The sequence below is a fragment of the Rhineura floridana genome, chromosome 10 (genome assembly GCF_030035675.1).
Source record: "Rhineura floridana isolate rRhiFlo1 chromosome 10, rRhiFlo1.hap2, whole genome shotgun sequence".
Taxonomy (NCBI): domain Eukaryota; kingdom Metazoa; phylum Chordata; class Lepidosauria; order Squamata; family Rhineuridae; genus Rhineura; species Rhineura floridana.
The window spans coordinates 57,593,302-57,617,732 of record NC_084489.1 but is presented as its reverse complement, the minus strand read 5'-3'; the positions used below and the strand labels follow the sequence as shown (position 1 = coordinate 57,617,732).

At 44.1% G+C, this 24,431-nt stretch overlaps 1 protein-coding gene across 6 annotated transcripts in view; it reads left to right on the top strand.

Moving 5' to 3' along the window:
• FAM171A1 (family with sequence similarity 171 member A1) overlaps nucleotides 1–24,431 on the top strand; it is a 102,966-nt gene that overhangs the window by 35,699 nt on the left and 42,836 nt on the right. For all 6 annotated transcript variants that reach the window (XM_061587754.1, XM_061587758.1, XM_061587756.1 and 3 more), the window contains one exon: nucleotides 18,297–18,524. In XM_061587754.1, the coding sequence (XP_061443738.1) occupies nucleotides 18,297–18,524 (228 nt within the window). The remainder of the gene's footprint in view (nucleotides 1–18,296; nucleotides 18,525–24,431) is intronic.

Sequence of the window (24,431 nt, the reverse complement as noted above, 5' to 3'; positions counted from 1 at the left end):
GGCATTGTAGTTTAAGGGTTGCTGAGAATTGTAACTCTGTGAGAAGTAAACTACAGTGTCCAGAATTCTTTGAAGGGGAAAATGTGCTTCTGATTGACTATAAACACCCAAGGAAAGAAATCTTATGGTCCCCAAAGAAATCTCTCTGAAAAGCTACACTTAGTGCTGTGGTAGTGTTAGTTATAGTGTTTGTGATTAGGCAAAAATTAAGTAAGCAGCTGAGGGAATTTAAGTTGGGGGGGCGGAATTGTAGGTAGTGGAGTACATTATAAAGATGTATAAATTATTATAGATGATGTGCAGCGAGAAATTCTCTCTTAGAATGCTTGAACTCCTGGTCATTCAATGAAATGAAATGTTAAAAGATTCATTGCTAACTTTTAAAATTCATTGCAACAGGAGGCTGTGATGGCCATGGGCTTAGTCAGCTTTAAACAGGATTTGTCATATTAACAGGAGGAGATCTGTCAATGGCTTTTAAGCTGTAAGAGTGGATTTTTCTTGCACCCAGGTGCCTCTGATGCTGGGAGACAGAAAAGAGAGCTGGGATATTTATTTATTTTATATATTATTTATTTATTTAATTTATATTCCACCGTTTCTCCCAGTAAAAGCCCAGGATGGCAAACAAAAGCACCAAAAACACTTTAAAACATCATAAAAACAGACTTTAAAATATATTAAAACACAACAACCATTTAAAACATATTAAAACAAAACATCTTTTAAAACATTTTTTTAAAAGCTTTAAAAACATTTTATAAAGGTTTAAAAATACATGAAAAAGCAATTCCGAAGCAGACTGGGATAAGGTCTCTACTTAAAAGGCTTGTTGAAAGAGGAAGGTCTTCAGTAGGCACTGAAAAGATAACAGAGATGGTACCTGTCCATTTAAAGGGAGGAAATTCCAAAAGATTGGTGCCATTACATTAAAGGTCTGTTTCCTATATTGTGTAGAACGGACCTCTAGATAAGATGGTATCTGCAGGAGGCTCTCACCTGCAGAGCTCAGTGATCGCCTGGGTATATAAGGGATAAAAGACGGTCTTTCAGGTATCCTGATCCCAAGCTGTATAGGGCTTTGTACACCAAAACTAGAACCTTGAACTTAGCCCAGTAGCTAATAGGTAGCCAGTGCAGTTCTTTCAGTAACTGAGTGGCATGTTGGTGATAGCCTGCTCCAGTGAGCAGTCTTGCTGTCGCATTTTGCACCAGCTGCAGCTTCCGGACCAACCACAAGGGTAGCCCCACATAGAGTGCATTACAGTAATCCAAACTGGAGGTTACCAGTGCATGGACAACAGTGGTCAGGCTATGGCCAGTCCAGAAATGGCTGCAGCTGTCTTACCATCTGAAGCTGGTGAAAGGCACTCCTAGCCACTGAGGTCCCCTGGGCCTCTAGCGACAAAGATGGATCCAGGAGCACCCCCAGACTATGGACCTGCTCTTTCAGAGGGAGTATGACCCCATCCAAAGCAGGCAACTGACTAATTATCTGAACTCGGAAACCACCAACCCACAGTGTCTCTGTCTTGCTAGGATTGAGAGTCAATTTATTGGCCCTCATCAAGCCCACGACTGAGTCCAGGCACTGGTCCAGGGCTTGCACGGCCTCTCCTGATTCAGATGTTACGGAGAAATAGAGCTGGGTATCATCAGCGTATGGCTGACACCTTGCTCCAAATCTCCTGATGACCTCTCCCAAGGGCTTCATATAGAAGTTAAACAGCATGGGGGGCAAGATGGTACCCTGTGGCACCCCACAGCACAACTGCCAGGGGGGCGAAATACAATCGCCCAATGCTATTCTCTGAAAAAGACACTGGAGATAGGATCGGAACCACTGTAAAACAGTGCCTCCAATACCCATCTCACCAAGTCGGCCCAGAAGGATACCATTGATGATGGTATCAAATGTCACCGAGAGATCAAGTAAGAATAACAGGGTTGCACTTCCCTTGTCCTTCTCCTGATGGTATCAAACGCCACCAAGAGATTAAGTAAGAATAACTGGGTTGCACTTCCCCTGTCCATCTCCTGATAAAGGTCATCCATCAGGGCGACCAAGGCCTATTCAATCCCATAACCGGGCCTGTTTCATCCAAGAGTACTTGCAATTGCTGTACCACAACCCTCTCAATCACCTTCCCTAAGAAGGGGGTATTTGCGACAGGGCAGTACTTGTCGAAAACCAATGGGTCCAGGGTGGGCTTTCTGAGGATCAGTCAAACCACCGCCTCTTTCACGGTGGCTGGAACCACTCCCTCCTGCAATGATGCATTGACTACACCCTGGATCCACCCAGTCAAGCCCCCTCGGCAAGCTTTAATAAGCCAAGAAGGGCAAGGGTCGAGAGGACACATTGCTGGGCGTGTTGTTGCAAGCACCTTGTCCACGTCATCAGGCCACATCAACTAAAACTTTTCCCAAGAAGTTGCAGCAGTTGTTACACTGGACACCGCCCTGGGGGCTACAGTAGATGTGGATGAGGCATCAAGTTGGCTACGGAGATGAGCAACTTTACCCTCAAAATGCCTTGCAAACAATTCACAGTGGGCCTCCAAAGGGTCTAAAATTCAGTTTCCTGGAGTTGATGTCAACAGACACCTGACAATATAGAAAAGCTCCACTGGGCGGCTACGTGAGGATGCAATGGTGGCAGAGAAGTGGGCTTTCTTAGCCGCCCTCACTGCTGCACAGTAGGTGTGGTTATGATGTTTTACTCATGCCCGATCAGCCTCAGAGCACAGTTTTTGCCACTTGTTCTCTAGCCATCGCCCAGCCTGTTTCATTGCCCTTAGCTCACTGGTGTACCAGGGTTCAAACTGGGCTCCGCAATGCCGGAGAGGGCGCTCAGGAGCAATCTTGTCAAGAGCCGGACGCACCACGTTGTTCCATAGCGTGATAAGGGCTTCAACAGGTCACCTGCTCTATCTACTGGGAACTCCCCCAGGGCATTCAGGAATCCAGTGGATTCCATTAGTCTCCGGGGTGGACCATCTTAATCTGTCCATCACTCCTGCAGGGGAGGATTGGAGCCATAAATCTAAACTTCACCAGGAAGTGGTTTGATGATGACAATGGGGTGACATCCACCCCCCTACTTCCAGACCACCCTTTCCTCCATTTGGAGCAAACCCCAAGTTGAGGGTGTGCCCTGCCCTATGCATCAGGCTGGTGACAGCCCCATGGTTGTCATGGAGGCCGTGAAGTCCTGAGCCAGAACACTAGAGGCAGCCTCAGCAAGGACACTTATTTATTTATTACATGCATATACCGCCCCATAGCCGAAGCTCTCTGAGCGGTTTACAGCAATTAAAAACAAATATACAAATTTTAAATGAAAAAAAAATTAAAACACAATTTAAAATTTTTAAAAGCGATTTAAAAACACATGCTAAAATGCCTGGGAGAACAGGAAAGTCTTGGTCTGGTGCCGAAAAGATAACAGTATTGGTGCCAGGCGCACCTTGTCAGAGAGATCATTCCATAATTTGGGGGCCACCACTGAGAAGGTCCTCTCCCTTGTTGCCACCCTCCCAGCTTCCCTCGGAGTAGGCACCCGGAGGAGGGCCTTGGATGTTGAGCATAGTGTACGGGTGAGGTGTTCCATCAGGTATTGTGGTCTTAAGCTGTGTAAGGCTTTATAGATTTAAACCAGCACCTTGAATTGAGCTCGGAAACATAAAGGCAGCCAATGCAAGCGGGCCAGAATCGGTTTTATATGTTCGAACCATCTGGTCTCTGTTACCAATCTAGCCACTGCATTTTGCACAAGCTGCAGCTTCCAAACCGTCTTCAAAGGCAGCCCTACGTAGAGCGCATTGCAGTCATCTAACTTGGAGGTTACCAGAGCATGGACAACTGAAGCCAGGTTATCCCTGTCCAGATAGGGGAGTAGCTGGGCCACCAACTGAAGTTGGTAGAAGGTACTCCGTGCCACCGAGGCTATCTGAGCCTCAAGTGACAGAGTTGGTTCTAGAAGAACCCCCAAAGTACGAACCTGCTCTTTCAGGGGGAGTGCAACTCCATCCAGGACAGGTTGTACATCCACCATCCGGTCAGAAGAACCACCCACTAGCAGCATCTCAGTCTTGTCTGGATTGAGCCTCAGTTTACTAGCCCTCATCCAGTCCATTGTCGCAGCCAGGCACCGGTTCAGCACATTGACAGCCTCACCTGAAGAAAATGAAAAGGAGAAATAGAGCTGCATGTCATCAGCATACTAATGGAAGCGCACTCCAAAGCTCTGGATGACCGCATCCAACAGTTTCATGTAGATGTTGAACAGCATGGGGGACAGAACTGACCCCTGCGGAACCCCATACTGGAGAGTCCAGGGTGCCAAGCAGTGTTCCCCAAGCACCACCTTCTGGAGCTGACCCGCCAAGTAGGAGCGGAACCACCGCCATGCAGTCCCTCCCACTTCCAACTCAGCCAGTCTTCCCAGAAGGATACCATGGTCGACGGTATTGAAAGCTGCTGAGAGATCAAGGAGAATCAACAGACTCACACTCCTCATCTCTCTCCCGACAGAGGTCATCATACAGGGCGACCAAGGCTGTTTCCGTGCCAAACCCAGGCCTGAAACCTGACTGAAATGGATCCAGATAGTCGGTCTCATCCAAGAGTGTCTGAAGCTAGCCTGCCACCACTCATTCAAGGACCTTGCCCAGGAATGGAACATTTGCTACCGGCCTATAGTTATTAAGATTTTCTGGGTCCAGGGAGAGTCTTTTCAGGAGTGGTCTCACTACCATCTCTTTCATTGAAATCACCCAGGACTATCATTCTGGTCTCCTCCAATACCACAGCTGATACGGCCTCCGCCAGCTTGGTCAGAGAAGCTGCCAGGCAGCAGGAAGTTCTGTAGACCACAACTACTCCCCCCGTCCCTGCAGCCTGTGTGGTGTTTTACTGAGTATCCAGGTGGGCAAAGCTGGGTCAGATCAACTCCTCCCATCTCACCCACTCAGGTCTTGGTAATGCACACCATATTGGCTCCTTCATCCATGAACAAATCATGGATGAGTGTGGTCTCATTGTATACTGATCTGGCGTTAAATAACAGCACACACAGGCCAGTGGGCACAGCAGATGAGCAACAAGGAACCCATCCATGAGAGGAGTGGAAGCCAGGAACAAGGCATAGATAGCGCTTTGCCGTCGTCTTCTATGTTATTTCACCACCTCCCCATGGCTACACCTCCCTCTACCCATGATCACTGAAATTAGGGTGGCATCACTCATGTTCCTCCATAGTAAGACTTCTCCTAAATACCTGATATGAACTCAAGAGCCCACCCACAAAACCTACTTGAACCAATTTATCCCTGAGAGAATTGGGAACAGTCAGACCCACTCAATATTTTTCACGCAAGGCACATCTACTCCCACCTCCCTCGTCTCTCACCCAGGGAGGGCCAGCCTTCTGCCAGTTACAGACTCTTACTTTGAAGGCATCTGGTGACTTTCTCCTATCGTTAAGTTTACTGCACAGGCTCTCACCCTGTGCAGGAACTACACATGTGCCATACACCCTCCCCACTACCAATGTCCTCCAGATTGGTTAAAAAAAAATAGAAGGGGGTAGTGCCCTCACCCTTGGGACTCCCTAAGGGGCTCCCCAAGGGCAAAAAATGGAAATGGGCTGCCTTCAAGTCGATTCTAACTTATGGTGACCCTATGAATAGGGTTTTCATGGTAAGCAGTGTTCAAATGTGGTTTACCATTGCCTTCCTCTGAGGCTTAGAGGCAGTGACTGGCCCAAGGTCACCCAGTGAGCTTCATGGCTTATGCCCCCTGACCCAGCCAGGAGCTGATGCAAGAGGCTGCAAGATTGACTGCAACCTCTCTCTGGAGTCAGAGACTGGGGTCCCAGTCCTTGCAGCACTTATCAGGGACTTCAGTTGTCCTGGGAGACAGCAACCCAGAGGAGCGAGCAAGCAAGCACCCAGATGCTCAGGTACTCAGTCCCAGGGCAGGTCTTCTCTAGTCCCCCAGTGCTGCAGCTGTTCCCTGTAGCTCAGCAGTAGAGCTCATATGTTATATGCAGAAAGTCCCAGTTTCAGTCTCCAGTTGAAAGAATTGGGATAGCCGGAAATGTCAAAGGCCTCTGCCTGAGACCCTGGAGTGCTGCTGCCCGTCACAGTAGACATTGCTGAGCTACATAGATCTAGTGGTTTGACTCAATAAAACCAGAGGTGCTGCCAAGTTTGAGGGAGCCCCAGATAAGGTGCCTTTAGGGGGCCTGCTCACTCTGGCTGCTCCATTCCCACTCCAGCCACTCTGTTTTTCTCCAACACACCTTTGGGGTGACAGTGCCATTGGTCTTCACTCTTCCCCCTGCCCATGTGGCTGCCAAGCTGGGTGTTGTGGTAACCGAGTATGGCAAGGCTGTGTGTTGACTGTGCTCTGCTCATCAGCCAAGGGCTAAAGCTATGGGGGAGGGCCATAGCTCGGTGGTAGAGCACCTGGTTCTGATTCTGTATAAGGCAGCTTCCAGTGCATTGCAAATGCTCTGTGGCTCCAGCTACCCCCCCATTTTAACTTTTAGAATGTCTACTTCATAGGCAAGAGTGTCAGCAAACTCGGCCAATAATGTACAAGCTTTAGAGTTGCAGGGCCATTGAGAACGCTGGAGTGGCGAGGGGGTGGGCTAAATGTCCTCAGCCCACACCCTCACTGCTCTCATTGTCCCCGCAACCCCAAGTGTGGTGTCTGGCTGAGTTCACTGCCACTGTTACACTGAGATCAGACATTTTAAAAGTTAAAATGGTGGGCAGCTGGAGCGTCAGTTGATAATACAACTGTTCATATGCTGCTGCTTATTGCTGTGGTGCCACCAGGGCATCTTTGGCGTCATGGGGTGTGTGTGGAAACTGCCCTGCATGGGGCCTTGGACCAGTGCCCTCTAGTTTGACCTGGGTGCACCACTGAGTATTAGGCAGCTTCCCATGTTCCTAAGAGCGATGGTTATTTAGAAAACATAAGCTGCCTTATACTGAGTTAGACACCCTGGTCCATCTAGCTCAGTATTATCGTCCCAGACTGACAGTGGCTCTCCACAGTTTCAGACAGGGAGTCTTTTCCGAGCCCTACCTGGTGCTAAGGATTGAACTTGGGACCTTCTGCATGCAAGGCAGATGCTCTACCACTGAGCTACGACCCTTCCCATAGATTTCCACAATATCCAACTGCTGAAATTCCTCGGGTTGTTGAGTTTGAATGACTATGGTAAAAGTATCCATGCATGGTGTTTCCTTCTCTGTTGAAATCGGATCTGCCAGCACAACACTTTTATGTATCCAGCTGAATGGTTATAAGGCACTTGAGCCAAGGCGAAAAAACTTGAACAATGTTTTCCTAATTTTATGTAATTTATTTTTATTGTACTTTTTTGCATGTGAGAAGGACCAAATAGCTGGAAAACAAATATTTCCATATGAGACAGCTCACAAATATTCCAACTGTGATTAATATTTATAGGTAAGAGCTGCTAAATTTCAGTGACCCCCATCCCAGTGGCCAGTATGTTTAAAGTCCATTGATTTCCCCTTACCACCTGTTTCAGAACAGTCAGATGTCTGCTTCAGGAAGGAAATGGTGACATTTTTCTTAACTATGGTCTATGCCAAGATGTGTTCACAGCAAATTGTTAGCATGTGCTTTTTGTGTAAAAATTATATTTTTGATCACCCTATCATTGTTGTGCAGTGCGTAATACAGAGCCTGGGTGGAAGTATTTATTTGAAGAATAACTAAGGATGATTTGGAGGCAAGCAGGGGCCTGCAGGACATTGAAAACTGCATGGAAAAATAAATGGCAACTGTTACAAAGGATCGCAGGTTATACTAGAGGAGTTTTATTATACTAACAGCTAAAGAGGTTTTTCTGTACCCATCCTATAATTTAATGTCTATTAATTCAATGCAATGCAATTTATTGTACTAGCTAAAGGCCATGACAAATGCATTAAAAACATACAGAGGTATGTAGAAGTATACAGAGAACAAATTGCTGTTGCAACCAATAATATAAAGGAATGTCAGAGTTACCATCAGCGAGCTCAATTTAAGACTCTGAATCTCCCAAACAATTTGTAGCAATTTTATCTAGTTCTTTCTTTCTAATCTTTTTCGCAGCAAGCGCAAAAAGAGCCACTTTGTATGTCACGTAACCATTAGTATTGCTCAAGAGGAATAGTACTGATTCAACAAGGGCATTCCCACTTCCCTGAGACAACAAAGGTTTCAAAAATCTCTCTCTTGGGTGCCTGCACAGAGGACAAATTAACATATAATGAACAATGTCCTCCACCTGACATTGGTCCCAAATACAGTCTATTTTCAAATGGCACCTTTTTGTAGTGTCCATCTAGTACTGCAGTTGGTATGACTTGGAAACGTAGTTCCATAAAAGCATTTGTTAGGGAGACTGGCACTAATTTGGTCAAATAACTGACTCTAAAATGTTCAGCTTTCACAAACGAGAACCATGGGGGAAATCTGGAGATCTGAATTAATTGTAAGTCCCTTCTAGCATCTATCCAGAAAAGCCAGTCCCTTAAATGCCTCTTATCCATACCCAAGAGAGAGTTCAGCTCAGGGAGGTAGTAACTGTATAAGAGCCTATGGGATGTTAACTTCCAGTTTTGATTGTTATTCATATCCATATAGCACAATGCTGGAAGGCGTTCATTTAACAGAGTGGCTGTTAATTTAAAATACTTTAACTGTACCCACTTGGCTCTTGTCTTTATTGACAGCCAACCAGATTCAGTTCGCAAGAAACCTGCTGGAATTCCTGATGGAAGAAAGTAAAGTTTTCAGAAAAAGTTATTCTGCACAGTTTCCAGGGCTTTAATGGTATCAATATCAAACCCCCAAATTTCTGTACCATAAAGCATTTGTGTAATCACTTTGCTACAGAAAATTTTTAAGGCAGGTTCAATCAACTGCCCTCCCTTGTTATAATAGAACTTCATCAGTGCCCCTATTGTTTTCTCTGCTTTCAGCTTCGTCGCCTCTCTATGCCACTTCCATGAGAGGGACTCGCTGAAGATGATGCCCAAATATTTAAATGAATAGACTTGTTCTATGACCTGTTGATCTAAAGTCAATTTGTACCTTGGACTGTGTCTACCAAAGACCATAGTTTTAGTCTTAGAGTAATTTATTGCTAGATGTTCACGTTTACAGTAGGCACGAAATGCATCCAAAAGATTTTTAAGGCCCAAAAAAGAAAGGGAGATGAGCACCAGATCGTCCGCATACATCAGGATAAAGATGTTTTTATTCCTAATTACTGGGGAAGGGGAATCTACTCAAGCTAGCCATGGCACCAAATCATTAACATAAATATTAAAAAGGGTGGGAGCCAAAAGGCATCTTTGTTTAACACCTCAGTTGTTTTAAATGCTTCTGTCAGAACGCCATTTAAACCAACTCTAACCCTCATTTCTGTGTTGCTGTATAGTTCTTGAATCAGCTTCAGGAGTCTGCGGTCAATATTAGAGGATATCTGTATTAATTATCTTGAAAGGAGTTGTGCAGCAGTTTAATTAAACATTTTCTATTGAATAAGAAGACATGAACATTGCAGGGTGCAGAAATAACATAAATAGTTAGAAATGTTCAGAGTATGTGCAGAAAAGCAAGGCAAGATTTGGTACAAGAATAAAAACAAACTGGGCATATGTTCCAGACTGATTCCCTGCAAGTTCAGATGTCTATAACTCAAAATAATATTCCTGGCATCATTACAAGATGTTCTAAAACAATGTGCTTTGCTTTACCTGCTTTTTAAGGGGCTGAAATGGAAACCTCTGCCAAAGAAATACTGTTGGTAATGAATGGCAGCAGGTTAGTGATAGAGCTGTGCGCTGAGAAGTCTTATGCAAAGGGGAATCAGTTGGGTTAGTAAATTTTCCAGTGGACTGAATGGCTATTGAATTCCTCTCTCCACGTCCCTTTGCTTCGTCTACAAAATGTAGGGATTACGTTTGTGGTAGTATACAGAGATTGCTTGCCTTGTTGAGCCACTGGGCACATTTGCAAATCTTTGTAATGGTTGCTAGATCAATAAATATATTCATCATTTGCAAACTGGAGAAACTGTAATAGACACAGCAACAACGTGTGCATGCGTGCATACACACACACATAGAGGCATGCATGGCAACCACACACACATACACTTCCTCCTGCCCCCTGGCTAGCAAGTAGACTTGAAAAAGTATTTTTCCCCTAAGGCTAATTGCAGGATGGGTGTGTGATATCATCCCAGAAAGTGCAGCTGGGGAGGCAAAAGTTAACTTTACCTCCCCAACTGCAATTTCCAGGAAGATATTCTCTCTCTCTCTCTCTCTCTCTCTCTCTCTCTCTCTCTCTCTCTCTCTCACTCACTCACTCTCTCTCACACACACACACACACACACACACACACGTTAGGCTTGCAAAAAGTCATCTATTGGCTCCAATAAATGCAACAGGAGGGATGATGTTTCCAGGGAAGAGGTAATTTCCCAGCTGTGTCCCCCCCCGAAAAAAAACCCTGGCCTGCCTCTATTATAATTAGGTTTTGGAGAAGTCTTATATTGTAACCAACAAAAGATTTGTCTGAAACCTAATCACATCTTTGGGGGGGGGGTTCTGGTGGTGGGCCACAACTGGGAAAGGAAGAGTTAAAGCCTAATTTAATGGGGCGAGGAGTGGGAAACAGACCCTGCAGCTTCCAGGGAAGGTCTCTGCAGGCTCATGTGCACCCTTGGGCGCTTCATTGGGGACTGATGCAGGGGCAGCCCGTCCATACAGGCGAACTAGGTGGTCGCCTTGGGTGCCAAGTTAAGGGGGAGCACCAAATTCAAGGAAAAAATACAAATAAACTAAGTTATTATGTTATTTCAATTCTGTGTAGCACTAATGAGATCAGTTTGTCAGTGCAAACATTTCTGTTTGCCTGATGGAGTGATCGCCCCTCTCCTAACCCATGCATTATGGGGATGATTTGGGGGAGGGGGCACAAGAGGAGGAGGGGGCTACGCCCTGTTCCACTAGCAGGAAACCTTGTAATGGCTTCTGCTAGTGGGATGGTTATTTGAATGTCATTATTTCAATTCCTGTACAACAACCCCAAAATTTTGTGTTAAAGGTCAAAACCATCACGTATGTAAATAAGTTCCAAGATGACCACATAACCTTCTGCAGTTTGGACTTGTAGAGCTTGTAATCCTGGATACTTTGACTTGGGCCATATACCATCTGTGGATGACAAGAGAGTTTTCCCTTATTTGGGCTGATAGAGAGCGAAAGGATTTTTTTAACCACAGAGTTGCCCATTTCTCATCTGCAATGGTCAAGCCTAATTCATGCTTCCACATTATTTTGATGGATCCCATGAAAGATGCTAACACTAATTGATAAATTCTGGAGACTAATTTTTCTGGATTATGCTGTGCATCTAACATTGTAATTAAAAAATTTAATGTATTTTTATTTTTGAGATCAGACTGAAATATCTAGCTCCTGTGTACAAATCTATTCTGAAATTTTTGTGCCTCTGTTTTATCTGATCTCAGAAACATTGGTTGGATGGATGGCCAAACTGAATAATTATGCTTCTGTTTATATAAATACGCTTTTAAAACATTAAATGGAACATTGGGGCAAAATGTTTCCCAGTTTACCAAAAACCTTAGCATAGATCTGCTCTTGGGGTTTGGGGGTAAAGGTGCCGATTGCATGGTCCACCTATGGTGTCAGTTCCTGGCAGCTAATCTAGGGCTCCTCCTGAACCCATGACATAAGGTCTCAACTCCCTATTGATTGCAGGGTTGGGGTAGCTATGGAGATGCTTTTGAAAAATATTAAAACGAGAATATGAGCGTGCCTCAAAGTATGGGTATGTCTTATAAGGGAGGGGCTCATAGCCCAGTGGTAGAGCACATGTTTTGCATGCAGAAGGTCCCAAGATCAATCCCCGGAGTCTCTAGTTTAAAAATATCAGATGGGAGATGATGGGAAAGACCTCACTATATAATACTGGGCAAGTCTTGACAAATAATCTGACCTGGTATAAGGCAGCTTCCTATGTTCTTAAAGTTTCCCAAACAGCTTTTCTGTTTCTTACCTCTACAAATATCAAATCTTTGAAACCTTGCAGTCTTTTTTTAAAAGACATCTGGCATTGCCGGTGATCTTGCCTCTACAAAGTGTGACCGAGCGTTGCTTTTGCTAAGTATTAAATGTACGCATGACTTAACTGCTGTTGAAAGTCATGTGCAGATTAATTTTTTTTCAGAGTAGGGAAAGATTTTTGTTTTTGTTTTTTTAAATCCATAGAATGGATTATTACAGAGTACTGGTAGATGAGCAATTCCAAAAACACCTTAGCATTTATAATATTACCAGGTAATATGCATATAATTTATGCCTAATGCCTGAAAATGTTGCAGTCATATCTTTAATTCTTTTTCAGGAAATAGTTTGTTCTTAACTGAGACTCAATCCTGACAAGACTGAGATGCTGTTGGTGGATGGTTTCTCTGATCGGATGGTGGATATATACCCTGTCCTGGATGGGGTTACACTCCCCCTAAAGGAACAGGTGCGTAGTCTGGGAGTCATCTTAGACTCTTCCCTCACACTTGAGGCTCATGTAGCCTCGGTGGCTCGGAATGCGTTCTACCAACTTCGGTTGGTAGCCCAGCTACGTCCCTATCTGAGTAAGGAGGACCTCACATCAGTGGTACATGCTATGGTAACCTTGCGTCTGGACTACTGCAATGCGCTTTACGTAGGGCTACCTTTGAAGACAATTCGGAAGCTACAGCTAGTGCAAAATGCGGCGGCCAGACTGCTAACAAGAACTAAGCGGTCTGAGCATATAACACCTGTGCTAGCCCGTTTGCACTGGCTTCCAATATGCTTCCGGGCCAGATTCAAAGTGTTGGTACTTACCTATAAAGCCTTATACGGCACGGGACCACGATATCTGTCGGAACGCCTCTCCTGATATGAACCGGCCCGTACACTACGGTCTACTACGAAGGCCCTCCTCCGGGTTCCGACTCATAGGGAAGCCCAGAGAGTGGTGACAAGATCTAGGGCCTTCTCAGTGGTGGCCCCCGAACTATGGAATGGTCTCTCCGAGGAGGTGCGCCTGGCACCGACACTATCATCTTTTCGGCGCCAGGTTAAAACCTTTCTCTTCTCTGAGGCATTTTAATTCCTGTTAATTCTAAATTATTATATTTTGATTTTAGACTGTACAGTTTTTTTGTACAGTTTTGTATTGTGATATACTGTATTGTGTTATTTTTATTGTATTTTTAATGTTCACCGCCCAGAGAGCTGTTGCTAGTCGGGCGGTATATAAGCTTAATAAAATAAATAAATAAATAAATAAATAAGGGGTTTTCTTTCTAAAGAATTATTTGATATGTGGCATCTGGCTCCAGTATTTTCTTACAGTATCACTATACAATACAGTAATATAAAAATACATGTTGAAAATGATATTATGGTTTGGCACCTAGAAAGAGCAAAGCCAGGACCATTAATGTAGCTATTGCTATTTGTGAGATTCAGGTTAATTATAAATATGTTTTGAATCACTTAACAAAAGGGTATTCACAGACTATGCCAATTTAAGGTTTAACAAATTAAAACAATTCTATAGGGTTTGCAATAAATTAGTTTTTATACTAGGATGTCTTAGAGTTTGGAAATTCCCCTCTTACAGATGTGCACTTAAGTGGGAAATATTTTAATTTCAGTATTTTTCCATCTTAACCACAAGACAATTTGGCAGCTAGTTACCATTGGAAATAATGTAGGAGTTCATTCAGTTGCACATACAACAATCCCTAGCTTTGGATAGCGATTAGCACTTAAATTATTTTTGAATACTTTCACATATTACATAACTAATCCAGATTGTGCCCAATATGTTCCCAAGACCAGTGATGTGTTTTATAGATAAAATGGCCTATTATATATAAGGTGGCATTGACTTTTGCATAATACTTTTCCTTATGAGATTCGGCAGTTTAGGTCATGTGGTGTTTGCATTAAATTTATGTGGTAGTGTGGCAACATGGTTGAGTGGTAAAATATCAGACAAGGATGGAGGAGACCAGGTTTCAAATTGCCACTCACTATCCTAGGAAATTTGCTATTTTGTGATGCAAGTCTCCAGCCAAAATATGTGTACAAGAATGTATAAGAGGAAAGCATATGTAGAAAAATGCATTATATGAGGGGAAACTGCTGGCAAAATTTCAGTATTAGGCAAAATTGTGTCTTAACATGTATGTATCAGGAGAAATGTGAATAAAAAAGAGTGTGAATGTTTGTGTTTACTTCTTTTAAAAAAGTTGCAACTGATTGTGGAAATGGGATGAAATAAATTTAAATTTGGAAAAATGAGAAACTGAAAATTGGTATCTATCCATGCCAGGTGATATGCATCCTTTTACAGCTATTACTCAGGGATTGCGGGGAGTAAGTAGAACAGCATTGGACCATAAGGTGGCATCATCCAGCGTTTAAACCAAAATAGCCAATGTAGTACCCTCCAGATGTTAGGTTAAATTAGATTTAATGTTTATACCCCACTTTTCTTTTAAAATAATACTGCATATGACTTGTTGGACTACAACTCTCGTCAGCCCCAGCCAGCATGGCTAATGGTCAGGGATGATGGGGGTTGTAGTCCAACAGCATCTAAAGGGCTAACCCGGATTTAAGCCATGATGATGCCATTATTTCTCTGCCTCAGTAAGGAAGTATCTTTGGAAATTGGGATTGATCCCACCTGGAAAGTCTTAAGGCAAACATCATGTTGAGCCTTTGTTATCCAAACACTTTCTGTGCTGACACTGAAAGCTTATGGCTCAGTCCTCAATACATCAGCATTTGTCTGGCAGCCAGGAAACCTAACTGCTTGCCAAGTGACTCTTTCAAGTTGTTGCTTTGGGACATTTCATTGAACCTCTCTTTTTTTTTAGGAAACTTGTTTTAAACAGTGGAAAAATCTCAGCTTGCCAAACAGATGGAGTAAAGTGGATTCATTTAATGAAGTGTAGGTTTTGCTAAAATCTTAAAACAATCAGATTAAGAAAGCAGAAAGGATTGTAGGTTTTGGATTTTGGTCTCTCTTGGAGTTACCTTTTCCCAAATGATAACCCACAGTGGTTTTGTTTTCCCTGTATGCGAGAACAAATTTAGCAATTGAAAAGAGTTATATTTGCACAGCTATGTTTCACCCTAAGATAGTGATTTTGGTGTGCCCTCTAAGTTGTAAAAACAAGTAGGGTATAATTTGTTAAGGAGCTCAAGGAGAAGGAATGTATGTGTTAGGAGCATGTGTATTTTGTGAGACCACTAAATGCAATGCAACTTCTGCAACTATGCTCTGTTGCAGATCTATGGTATTGCTATCTATTTGTAATACACATATTGTTGTTTTGTATCTGTTTTTGTTTTTTAAAAAACACTCGGTGACTTTAGAAGCACCTTACAGATGCACAGTGTCTCCCTCTACACTACAGTGCTGCAGCCAAGGTTGACACACTGGGCCAGATATTGTCAGATGCCTGTCTAATATTTCACCATTGTCAGATATTGTCAAAAATTCCAAGGAGTGCCACTCTGAAGATGGCAGCTTTCTTTTTCCCTAGGCCACATCCCTTACTGGCCCTGCTTTCACCTTCCTTGAGTATTTGTGCCTGGCTAGAATGTGCCTTTGAACTCAGAAATTCCTCCTGCTTGCCAGGATGGATGACAGAGGGGGGTGTTCGAGCATGTGTAGAAACTAGCCTGCTCTACAGAGGTAAAGTGTACATTGCTCCACCCACTTTTGTCCTTGGGTCCACCAAGCACTGGCATGTGGCCCTCAGAAGTGATCTAGCTCCTTTTCAGTTCTTTCATTTTAAATCTGTGCAGCTGCGTTGCACTTAGGTCTTGCTTGCGGGCTTTCACTAGGCACCTGGCTGGCTAATGAATGGGAACTGGATGCTGGACTAGATGGGCCTTTAGTCTGATCCAGCAGGTTCTTCCTATGTTCTTATCATTTGTTTGCCTCTCTTTAGTATCTCCTGTCTTCTTCCAAATATTCTGTTAATTTTGTACGTTCTTTCAGTGTAAAATACACCATTTCAGAATTTCTGGTTTTGAACAGTCTTTTGTAACCATAGTGTTCAGCTGGCCTATATTATTACCACCCCCTCTTTCCTGCATGGCTCATTATTCTTTGCTACACTGGTTCTTCCAAATTAATAGTCAAGTCAAAGGAAAATAAATGCTAACAGCTCACATCCTACCCGTCCAGCTTTAGATCTAAGAACTGGTTTCTTACAGTATTTTCTTTAAGAAAGAGCTCATTTTGCTACTTACTTTACAGCTTGTAAAAATGTAAATCACAAATCCTTAATTAGCATGTTTCTTCCGAATACACTGTGTTTCAGGTTTGACAGGAAGTTCTGAAGCATTTTGAGTAAGCTAGAAACTTCAATGTATTCATAATTTAATATTCCAGACTAGGGAAGTGGGGATAGCCAATGTGGTCTCCTTCAGATATTGTTGGACTACAATGCACATCAGCCCCAGCCACCATGGCCAGGGGTCAAGGATATGGGAGTTGGAGTCCAACAGCATCTGGGGGGGCATTTGTCTATCCCTGAATTAAGTTGTTTCATTTATGTGGGCATGGGACACCAGCAGAGATGTGCAAACAATTTGGCATGTCTCATTGGTGTAGTTTATATATAAACTGTCAAGGCTAACGTTTTCCAAAAACTTGGCATTTTAAAAAAAATTGTATATGGAACACAAGGACGTGGATGGCTTTTTTTTAATCATATGCTGTTGCTATGGTGGCATTCTTGGAGAATGGCACATGTGTAGGAGGCTGAAAAAATCTGGACAGCAAGTACTTGCTCTTAGAGTGAATGTTGAATCATGACTGCCGTAAATAGGATGATTTGTGTTAGCAGGAATGGGGTTGCGTAATGCGTTTTTAAAGATCAGTAGCTCATTCTTAAATGCACATTTAGCACCTAATAGCATCCATAGAATGGTACTAGCTTCTTGAACAAGATCACATGCACTCATCAAAAACTTCAGCATTTTGTGTATTGAAAAGTAAAGCATGCAGAACTTTGTTGCTGTGGATGCAAACCACAAGCACGTAGGCAAAACCTGTACAGCAGGAATGCCTAACTTGTGGCCCTCCAGGTGCTGTTGGATTCCAAATCCCATCAGCCCAGACAGCATGGCCAGTAGTCAAGGATGATGGGAGCCATAGTCCAGCAACATCTGGAGGGTCGCAGGTCAGCCACACCTCTGTAGGCACACTGGAGTGTTATCTAGCGTTTTTCTTCTCTTTTGCCAAACTGGTGCTAAAACTCCCCCCTCCTTTCCTGCCACCACCTCTGCTTTTATAAAGCAGTTGGGGGGGGGGAATAGCACAAAACCTTACAAATAAAAATAGGGCACGCAGTTTCCCTTTGGCAATACCCCAAGCTGCTTTTTACCTTCCATTATGTGCATATAGGAAGGGAGGTTTTTTAAAAAAAAAGCAGTTTTGGAATTGGTGGAAGAGCTGCCAGGATGGGGAACTCAAAAAAAAGGTGGGGAAGGTGCAGTCATGGATCTTTATAACGGGTGGAGAGCCACATACCAGGGTGGAAGGGCTGGAGTTGGGAGGTTGGGGCAAAGCCAAAAGTGGGGTAAGAATTAGCACAGGATCACCCCTTCTTTTCTTTTGGCGAACCTGCTACAAAACACGTTCCTCCCCTTCTCTTTCTCCTCCTTTTAGAACTGGGCTTAAGCGGGGTGGGGATGGGGAATGCCATTGGTGTCCATGGGAGCAAGGGCTGCTTGACAAGATGCTCAGATGAAGATCTTAAGGTAAGAACATAAGACAAACCTTCTGGATGCCAGTGGCTCATCTAGTCCAGCATCCCATTCTCACAGAGACCAATCAGATGCCCATGGAATGCCCACAAGCAGGACCTGAGTGCAAGAGCACTCCCTCCTGCTGCAGTTTCCAGCTACTGATTTCAGAAACATACTGCCTCTGGCCGTGGAGGCAGAGCATAGCCATCATGGCTGGTAGCCACTGATAGCCTTATCGTCTATGAGTTTGTCTAATCCTCTTTTAAAGCCATCCAAGGTATGGGTGGGTATACGTGAGAGTAGATTTTATATATGTATGTGTTTTGTTTGAATGTGAAATTATTAATTAACCCAAAGGTTAACTGCTGTGTTATTTTCTGTTGTTGTTGTTGTAGAAGTGACTCTGAAGGTCCACGTAAGTGATGCCAGCACACATCAGCCAGTCACCGAAGCCTTTATTGAGATTTTTACCAACCAGATTCCCATTGCCTCTGGAACCTCAGGAGCAGATGGCACTGCCTTCATCAAGTTTCAGTATAAGCTGGGCAGTCAGCTGATCGTTACTGCAACTAAGCACGCTTATGTGCCAAACTCTGCGCCATGGAAACCGATAAGATTGCCTGGTAAGAGATCTTTATTTTTGTTCTGAGGTAAGATTTTACTTCTAAAGGGGGGTATACAAAACTGTATGTGATTTTAAAAAAATGCAATGCTGGAAATCGGAGTAACCTGATGATTTTAACATGAGCAGAATATGAATGCCCAGTAGGGACAGTATCTCTCCCCATACACCTTGAGCCAGGTCTTTAATTTGTCCCTGTTTTCAGCAGCTTTGTCCCAGTGCCTGTATTTTGGCTTAGACTAGGGGTTCCCAAATGTTCCCCCCACAGACCATTTGAAAATTGCTGTTGGTCTTGGTGGACCAATTAATGATTTTTCTGCTTATTGTAGCAATTGTAATGACAGTTTTTCACCAGTCTGGACAAATAGACCACTTCCTTATCCTTCATTATCAACAGTAAAGGGATTATGCCTCTCTTGGTATACGGAACATCACAAAAATTAAATTAAAAAATTCTTTGACAAAACTTGCCATTTAAAAGCTAGATAAAAAGAAAACAAGAGAAGGTTCCAAAAGACAAAAGGGGGAAAACATGACTGCAATCCCTCACATTTAAACGTAAACTTAGACTTAAAGGTAATGATAACATCTGGGTATCTAGTATATGCCATGCACAAAGCAAAAAGGATGCCATCTTCAATCTTTTTTTTTTGAGGGAAGTAACATAAGCATTATCCCCATTTTAGCGTTTAAAAGGCCTCTCTGTCATTGACTGATCTAGCATGCTTGAAAAGGGTTCTAGCATGCTTAAATATGTTTGTGTTATATAGAGCAGAGGTTCTCAAATGGACATATAGCTGTGGAATATAAGAATCCAGGAAGCTTCCTTATACCAAGTTGGGCCATTGATCCATCTAGCTTAGTATAGTCTACACTGACTAACAGTAGGTCACCAAAGTTTCAGGCAGGAGTCTCTGCATGCAAGGCTGATATTCTATCACTGAGTTGTGGCCCTTCCCACAGACAAGGCTATGGAACACGTATAGTGCACATCCTATAAAATTTGCATCCTATAAAAGTCACTGGGTAAGCTGCTACCTTCATAGCCACATCAGAAGATGCTGGGATTCCCATGTAGCTACTATTGCTGTATTTGAAAAATGCCAAACTAGGCAATGTTGTTTCTTTCACTTCTAATTAGATTTTGGCAGGGGGGGAGAGAGAGGGACTGAAGGGTGCCATTAGTGCATAAGGAAGATTATTTCATTTATTTTAGCCCATATTTCTTTTGTGTAGGGGTCCTTAGAGTACATGTTTTGCTTTTAATGGTGGTTTTTTTAAAGAACCAAATTTGCAGCTCTTTTAACAAGTCATTGAAATCTGAACTAGGCTCGTTGCATATCCAAGTATTTTCAAGAGAAAGCACTTCAAATGAGTGCATACTTCTGAAAGGAACACTTGTTTGGGCATTCTCCATTGAGTTCATTAGGCATTTTGCCACTATTTGTAGTGCGATGGAGCCATTATTTTGTCCCCTTATTTGCACTTAGTTTCTGCAATAAATGGCCAATAAATGGCCAAATGAGAGTTTTTTGTTTTGTTTTTTAAAAAAGCATGGTACAAATTCATGCTGCTTTATGCATAGAAATAAATTACTGCAGCTTAATGCAAACCTAAAGTTTTTAAATGTTTTAGTGTTATCAGTGTGCAAATCTTATTTTCAACTAGCCTTATTTTGGTTCAGATACTGCCAACTGGGGCATACTTTGAATGGAGGTAAAACAAGACATTCGTCAACTCAGCCAAGAGTTATGTGGGAGAAACCCTAATGGTAAAAATTCCCCATCTGGGAACCCTGAATACATTTAAGAACAAATGAGCTTGAGGAATCCTGATGACAAAGAGGAAAAAGAGACAGATCTCTGGGTCAAACAAGAACTTTGTTGCCTGAGTTAGCCTCTCAGTAAGGGGATAAACTAGTGATCTTAGATCAGCGTGCCCTCCAGATGTTGTTGGATTACATCTCCCATCATTCCTGACCATTGGCAGTGCTGGCTGCGGCTGATCCTGCAACCTCCAGAGGACACAAGGTTGAGGAAGGTTGTCCCAGACTATCCAAATAGTATTTCATATAGTAACCACTATATTATTGTTGTTGTTGTTATTTAGTATCCCACCTTTTCTCCAAGGAGCTCAAGGAGGTGTATATGGTTCTCCTGTCTATTTTATCCTCACAACAATCAGAACTTTGCACATGTTGCCTTTAAGCACGCACTGTTAGAAGTGAGCATTGTCAGGAGCAGCCAATGAATGCTGCAGTCTCTCTGTGCTAGCAGCCCGGGCATGACTGTCTCTGTGTGGAGCACCCGTGGTTCTGAAGTGCATACAACTTTGAACTGTCTCAAGAATTAGCCCATACCCTATTTAAAATGCATGAAAATGCAGACATAAAACCAGTCGGTGCAAAAATTAGTTTAAGATACAACAAAATTAACTCACTTACTTAAGTTGCACTTTGGCTCCAGTGAAATCAGTAGGACTTAAGACATGACTAACTTTTCACACTTTTTTTTCCTAAATGGATTTCTACCTCACCTTTTAAGGTGTATATTCTCCCAAGCTGGGTTTCAACAAATCAATAAAAGAGAACACTGAAATCCCAAGGTTTAAAATAACAGTAAAACAATTAACATTAAAACCATAAGAAATAAAGCAGTTAATTAAAAAGAACCATCAAGCTACCCAAATGTGTATAGGACCTAAGTGTGACTAACATAGTCCCACCTCGAGAGTTTTGAAGACACAAGGATTGTTTTCAGTGGAAATTAAAAGGCACCAAATAACCCTGCTACCTCATCTATATGTGATAAATTAGTACACAGTCATGAAACATCACATTTTTATGTCTTCGTTCATAAAATATTTTTGTATCTACAGCTCTTGTTTCATAGAATAGAATAGATGTGGGGTTTAAAAATAATCAACAGAATAAAACACATCCTGATAAGACAATACTATATATACTGTGCATGATAGTTTAGTAGTGGCATCCTACATTGTCACTGCTGCCAAGTCTTTTTATACAAGGTATTGGAGATTGCAAGTTATATCCACAAGGACTATCTCTGCCCCTTCCAGAGCCGAAAGAATGAGGCTGGAGTGTGTGCGCAAGTAAATCTTGTTTTATTAGAGTAATGGATACATCAAAGGCATTGCGCTTCATAGGAAACCCTACACTAACTCACTAGATTCCCTAACTATACTCTAGACATGCTCTGCAGCGTGTGAAGGAAGTTGACTCAACGACCCCCCACTGGGAGCGGCAGGCTTATATAGGAAATGTTTTCGAACGTAATCTCTGACTCCTTTGTAATTCCTTTCTTTGCCCTGTCCGTTTCTCACGGCGACGGGAACAAGGAGACAGGGGACGCGCATCCAACAGCTCATCTGAAGACACCTGCTCCCGAGCAACGGGCTCGAGGTCAGGGGGCGGTGCCACACTGGAATCCTCCTGGGAACTGCTTGATAAAGGAGGAGCTCGCACTGACTCTGAAGCTGCCCCCCACAAGTCCTCTGCATCAACTGGGGGCGGTGCACTCGGCTCCTCGGAAAGGGCGTTACTCGTGGGAACTGGCTGGAGAGCAGGCTGCCCCCTCCCGCACGATCCTGCTCAGACACAACAATCCCCAACTCTGCTTCTTCTGGCTGCGGAGGTGCCTGAAACTCATGCCTCCCCCTTTCCTGTCCCTTCTGAGTTGGCTGCAGCGCAACATCATCCCCCCCTCCATGCTTTAACCCTTCCCACCCCTGAGGTCTAGGTTTCTCTGGATAAGCCTCATGGAATTCTCTCACCAAAGTCGGAGCGTGCACATTCTCCTCTGTTTCCCAGGAACGTTCAGTTGGATCGTACCCCTTCCAATGAATCAGGTACTGAAGACGCCCTCGGCGTTTTCGCGAGTCCAAAATCTGTTCTACTTTGTATTCCTCCTCCCCTTCTACCAACAACAGCGGTGCGGGCTCCACTCGCGGACGGTGAGGGTCGGGGACAGCATCCTTGGTCAACAATGCCCTGTGGAAGACTGGGTGCATCTTGAAGGTGGGCGGCAATTTTAGTCTGTAAGCCACGGGGTTAATCTGAGCCTCCACCTCAAAGGGCCCTACACGCCGATCCTGCAGTTTACGACACCGGCCAGGCATAGCTAGGAAACGTGTAGAGATCCAGACCTGGTCTCCCACTCGTATGAGGTCCCCCTCTCTCCGATGCTGGTCAGCTGCGCGTTTGTAATCCGCTTTGGCCTGTTCTAGTTGCTCTTGGAGTAGCTGTTGCATAGCGTGAAGTTCCTGCAAGTAATCCTCAGCGGCTGGGACTGAGAGACTGTCTTTTGGGGCAGGGAAGGCTCGGGGGTGGTAGCCAAAATTGGCGAAGAAAGGAGTCTGTTGCATGTGCAAATGCACAGCATTATTATAGGCAAATTCTGCTAAATGCAGGTAGGACATCCAGTTGTCCTGCTGATACCCCACAAAACAACGTAAATATTGTTGCAACACTGCGTTGACCCTCTCAGACTGCCCATCCGTTTGGGGATGATGGGCAGACGACAGTCTCAGCTCACTTTGCAGCAACTTCCACAACGCTTGCCAAAAACGCGAGGTGAATTGTGTGCCCCGATCGGAAACCAGGCTGTCTGGCAGACCGTGCAGCCGATACACATTTTGCACGTACAACTTGGCAGTGTCTTGAGTGCTTGGGAGCCCTGCGCACGGAATGAAGTGAGCCATTTTCGAGAAGGCATCAACGACCACCAAAACTGTGGTTTTCCCCTGCGAAGGTGGAAGGTCTGTTATAAAATCCATAGTAATCATTCGCCAAGGTCCTCCTGGAGTAGGAAGGGCTTCCAGTAGCCCCGGTGGCTTCCCAGTGGCATGTTTAGCCCTCATGCAAGTGGGGCAAGAGCGAACGTAATGCTCTACGTCCTTCTTCACCTTGGGCCACCAGAACTCCCGAGTGACAGCTTGAATGGTCTTAAAAACCCCAAAGTGGCCTGCCGTGGGGGCGTCATGGCACTGACGTAGTACCCTCACTCGCAGTTCTCCGGGGGGCACATAAACAGCTTCCTGATGGTGCAGTATGCCATCCTTCCATATAAGGTCCTTCGGTTCTGCCTGGGTGATGCGCCCTCTTCAACCCGCTGCTCCTGCATGAAAGGGTCCTGTTGTTGCACTTCACGCACTTCAGCTTCCCAAGAATCTTGGCAGGCCCCTACTACTCCCTGCTCGGGAGGGATTATGTACTGTAACGGTCTTGGGGTAGGATCCCTTCCTTGAGAGGGCATCAGCCCGCTTATTCTGTGCTTGGGAGATATAATGAATTTTGAAATGGAACCGTGCGAAGAACTGAGCCCAGCGCACTTGCCTCTGATTGAGTTTACGGGCGGTATGAAGACTCTCTAGATTATGATGGTCCGTGCGCACCTCAAATGGCTAATAGCTCCTTTTCCCACACAGTGTAGTTTTGTTCAGAGTCGGTTAACTTTCTGGAAAAGTAGGCACAAGGCATCAGTTCTCCCCCTTTCTGGGCCGGTTGCAAAACAACCCCTCCGATTGCGACGTCCGACGCATCCATCTCTACCACAACAGGGAGCGCCAGGTTGGCATGCTGTAGTATGGGTTCGGTAGCAAACCTTCGCTTCAGGCTCTCGAAAGCCTCTTGTGCAGCTTCTGTCCATTGGAAAGGGCCTGAGCCCTTCAGGCAATCCGTGAGCGGTGCGGTCTGATGGGAGTAGTTGGCAATGAAACGATGGTAGTAATTTGCAAAGCCCAAGAAGCGTTGCAAATCCTTCTTGGTCTTGGGGGGTTGCCACGTGAGTACACAACGAACTTTTTCTGGGTCCATTTCTACTCCTGCTGGAGAGATCCGATACCCCAGAAAGTCCAACGTGGTTAGGTCAAACCCACACTTTTCCCGCTT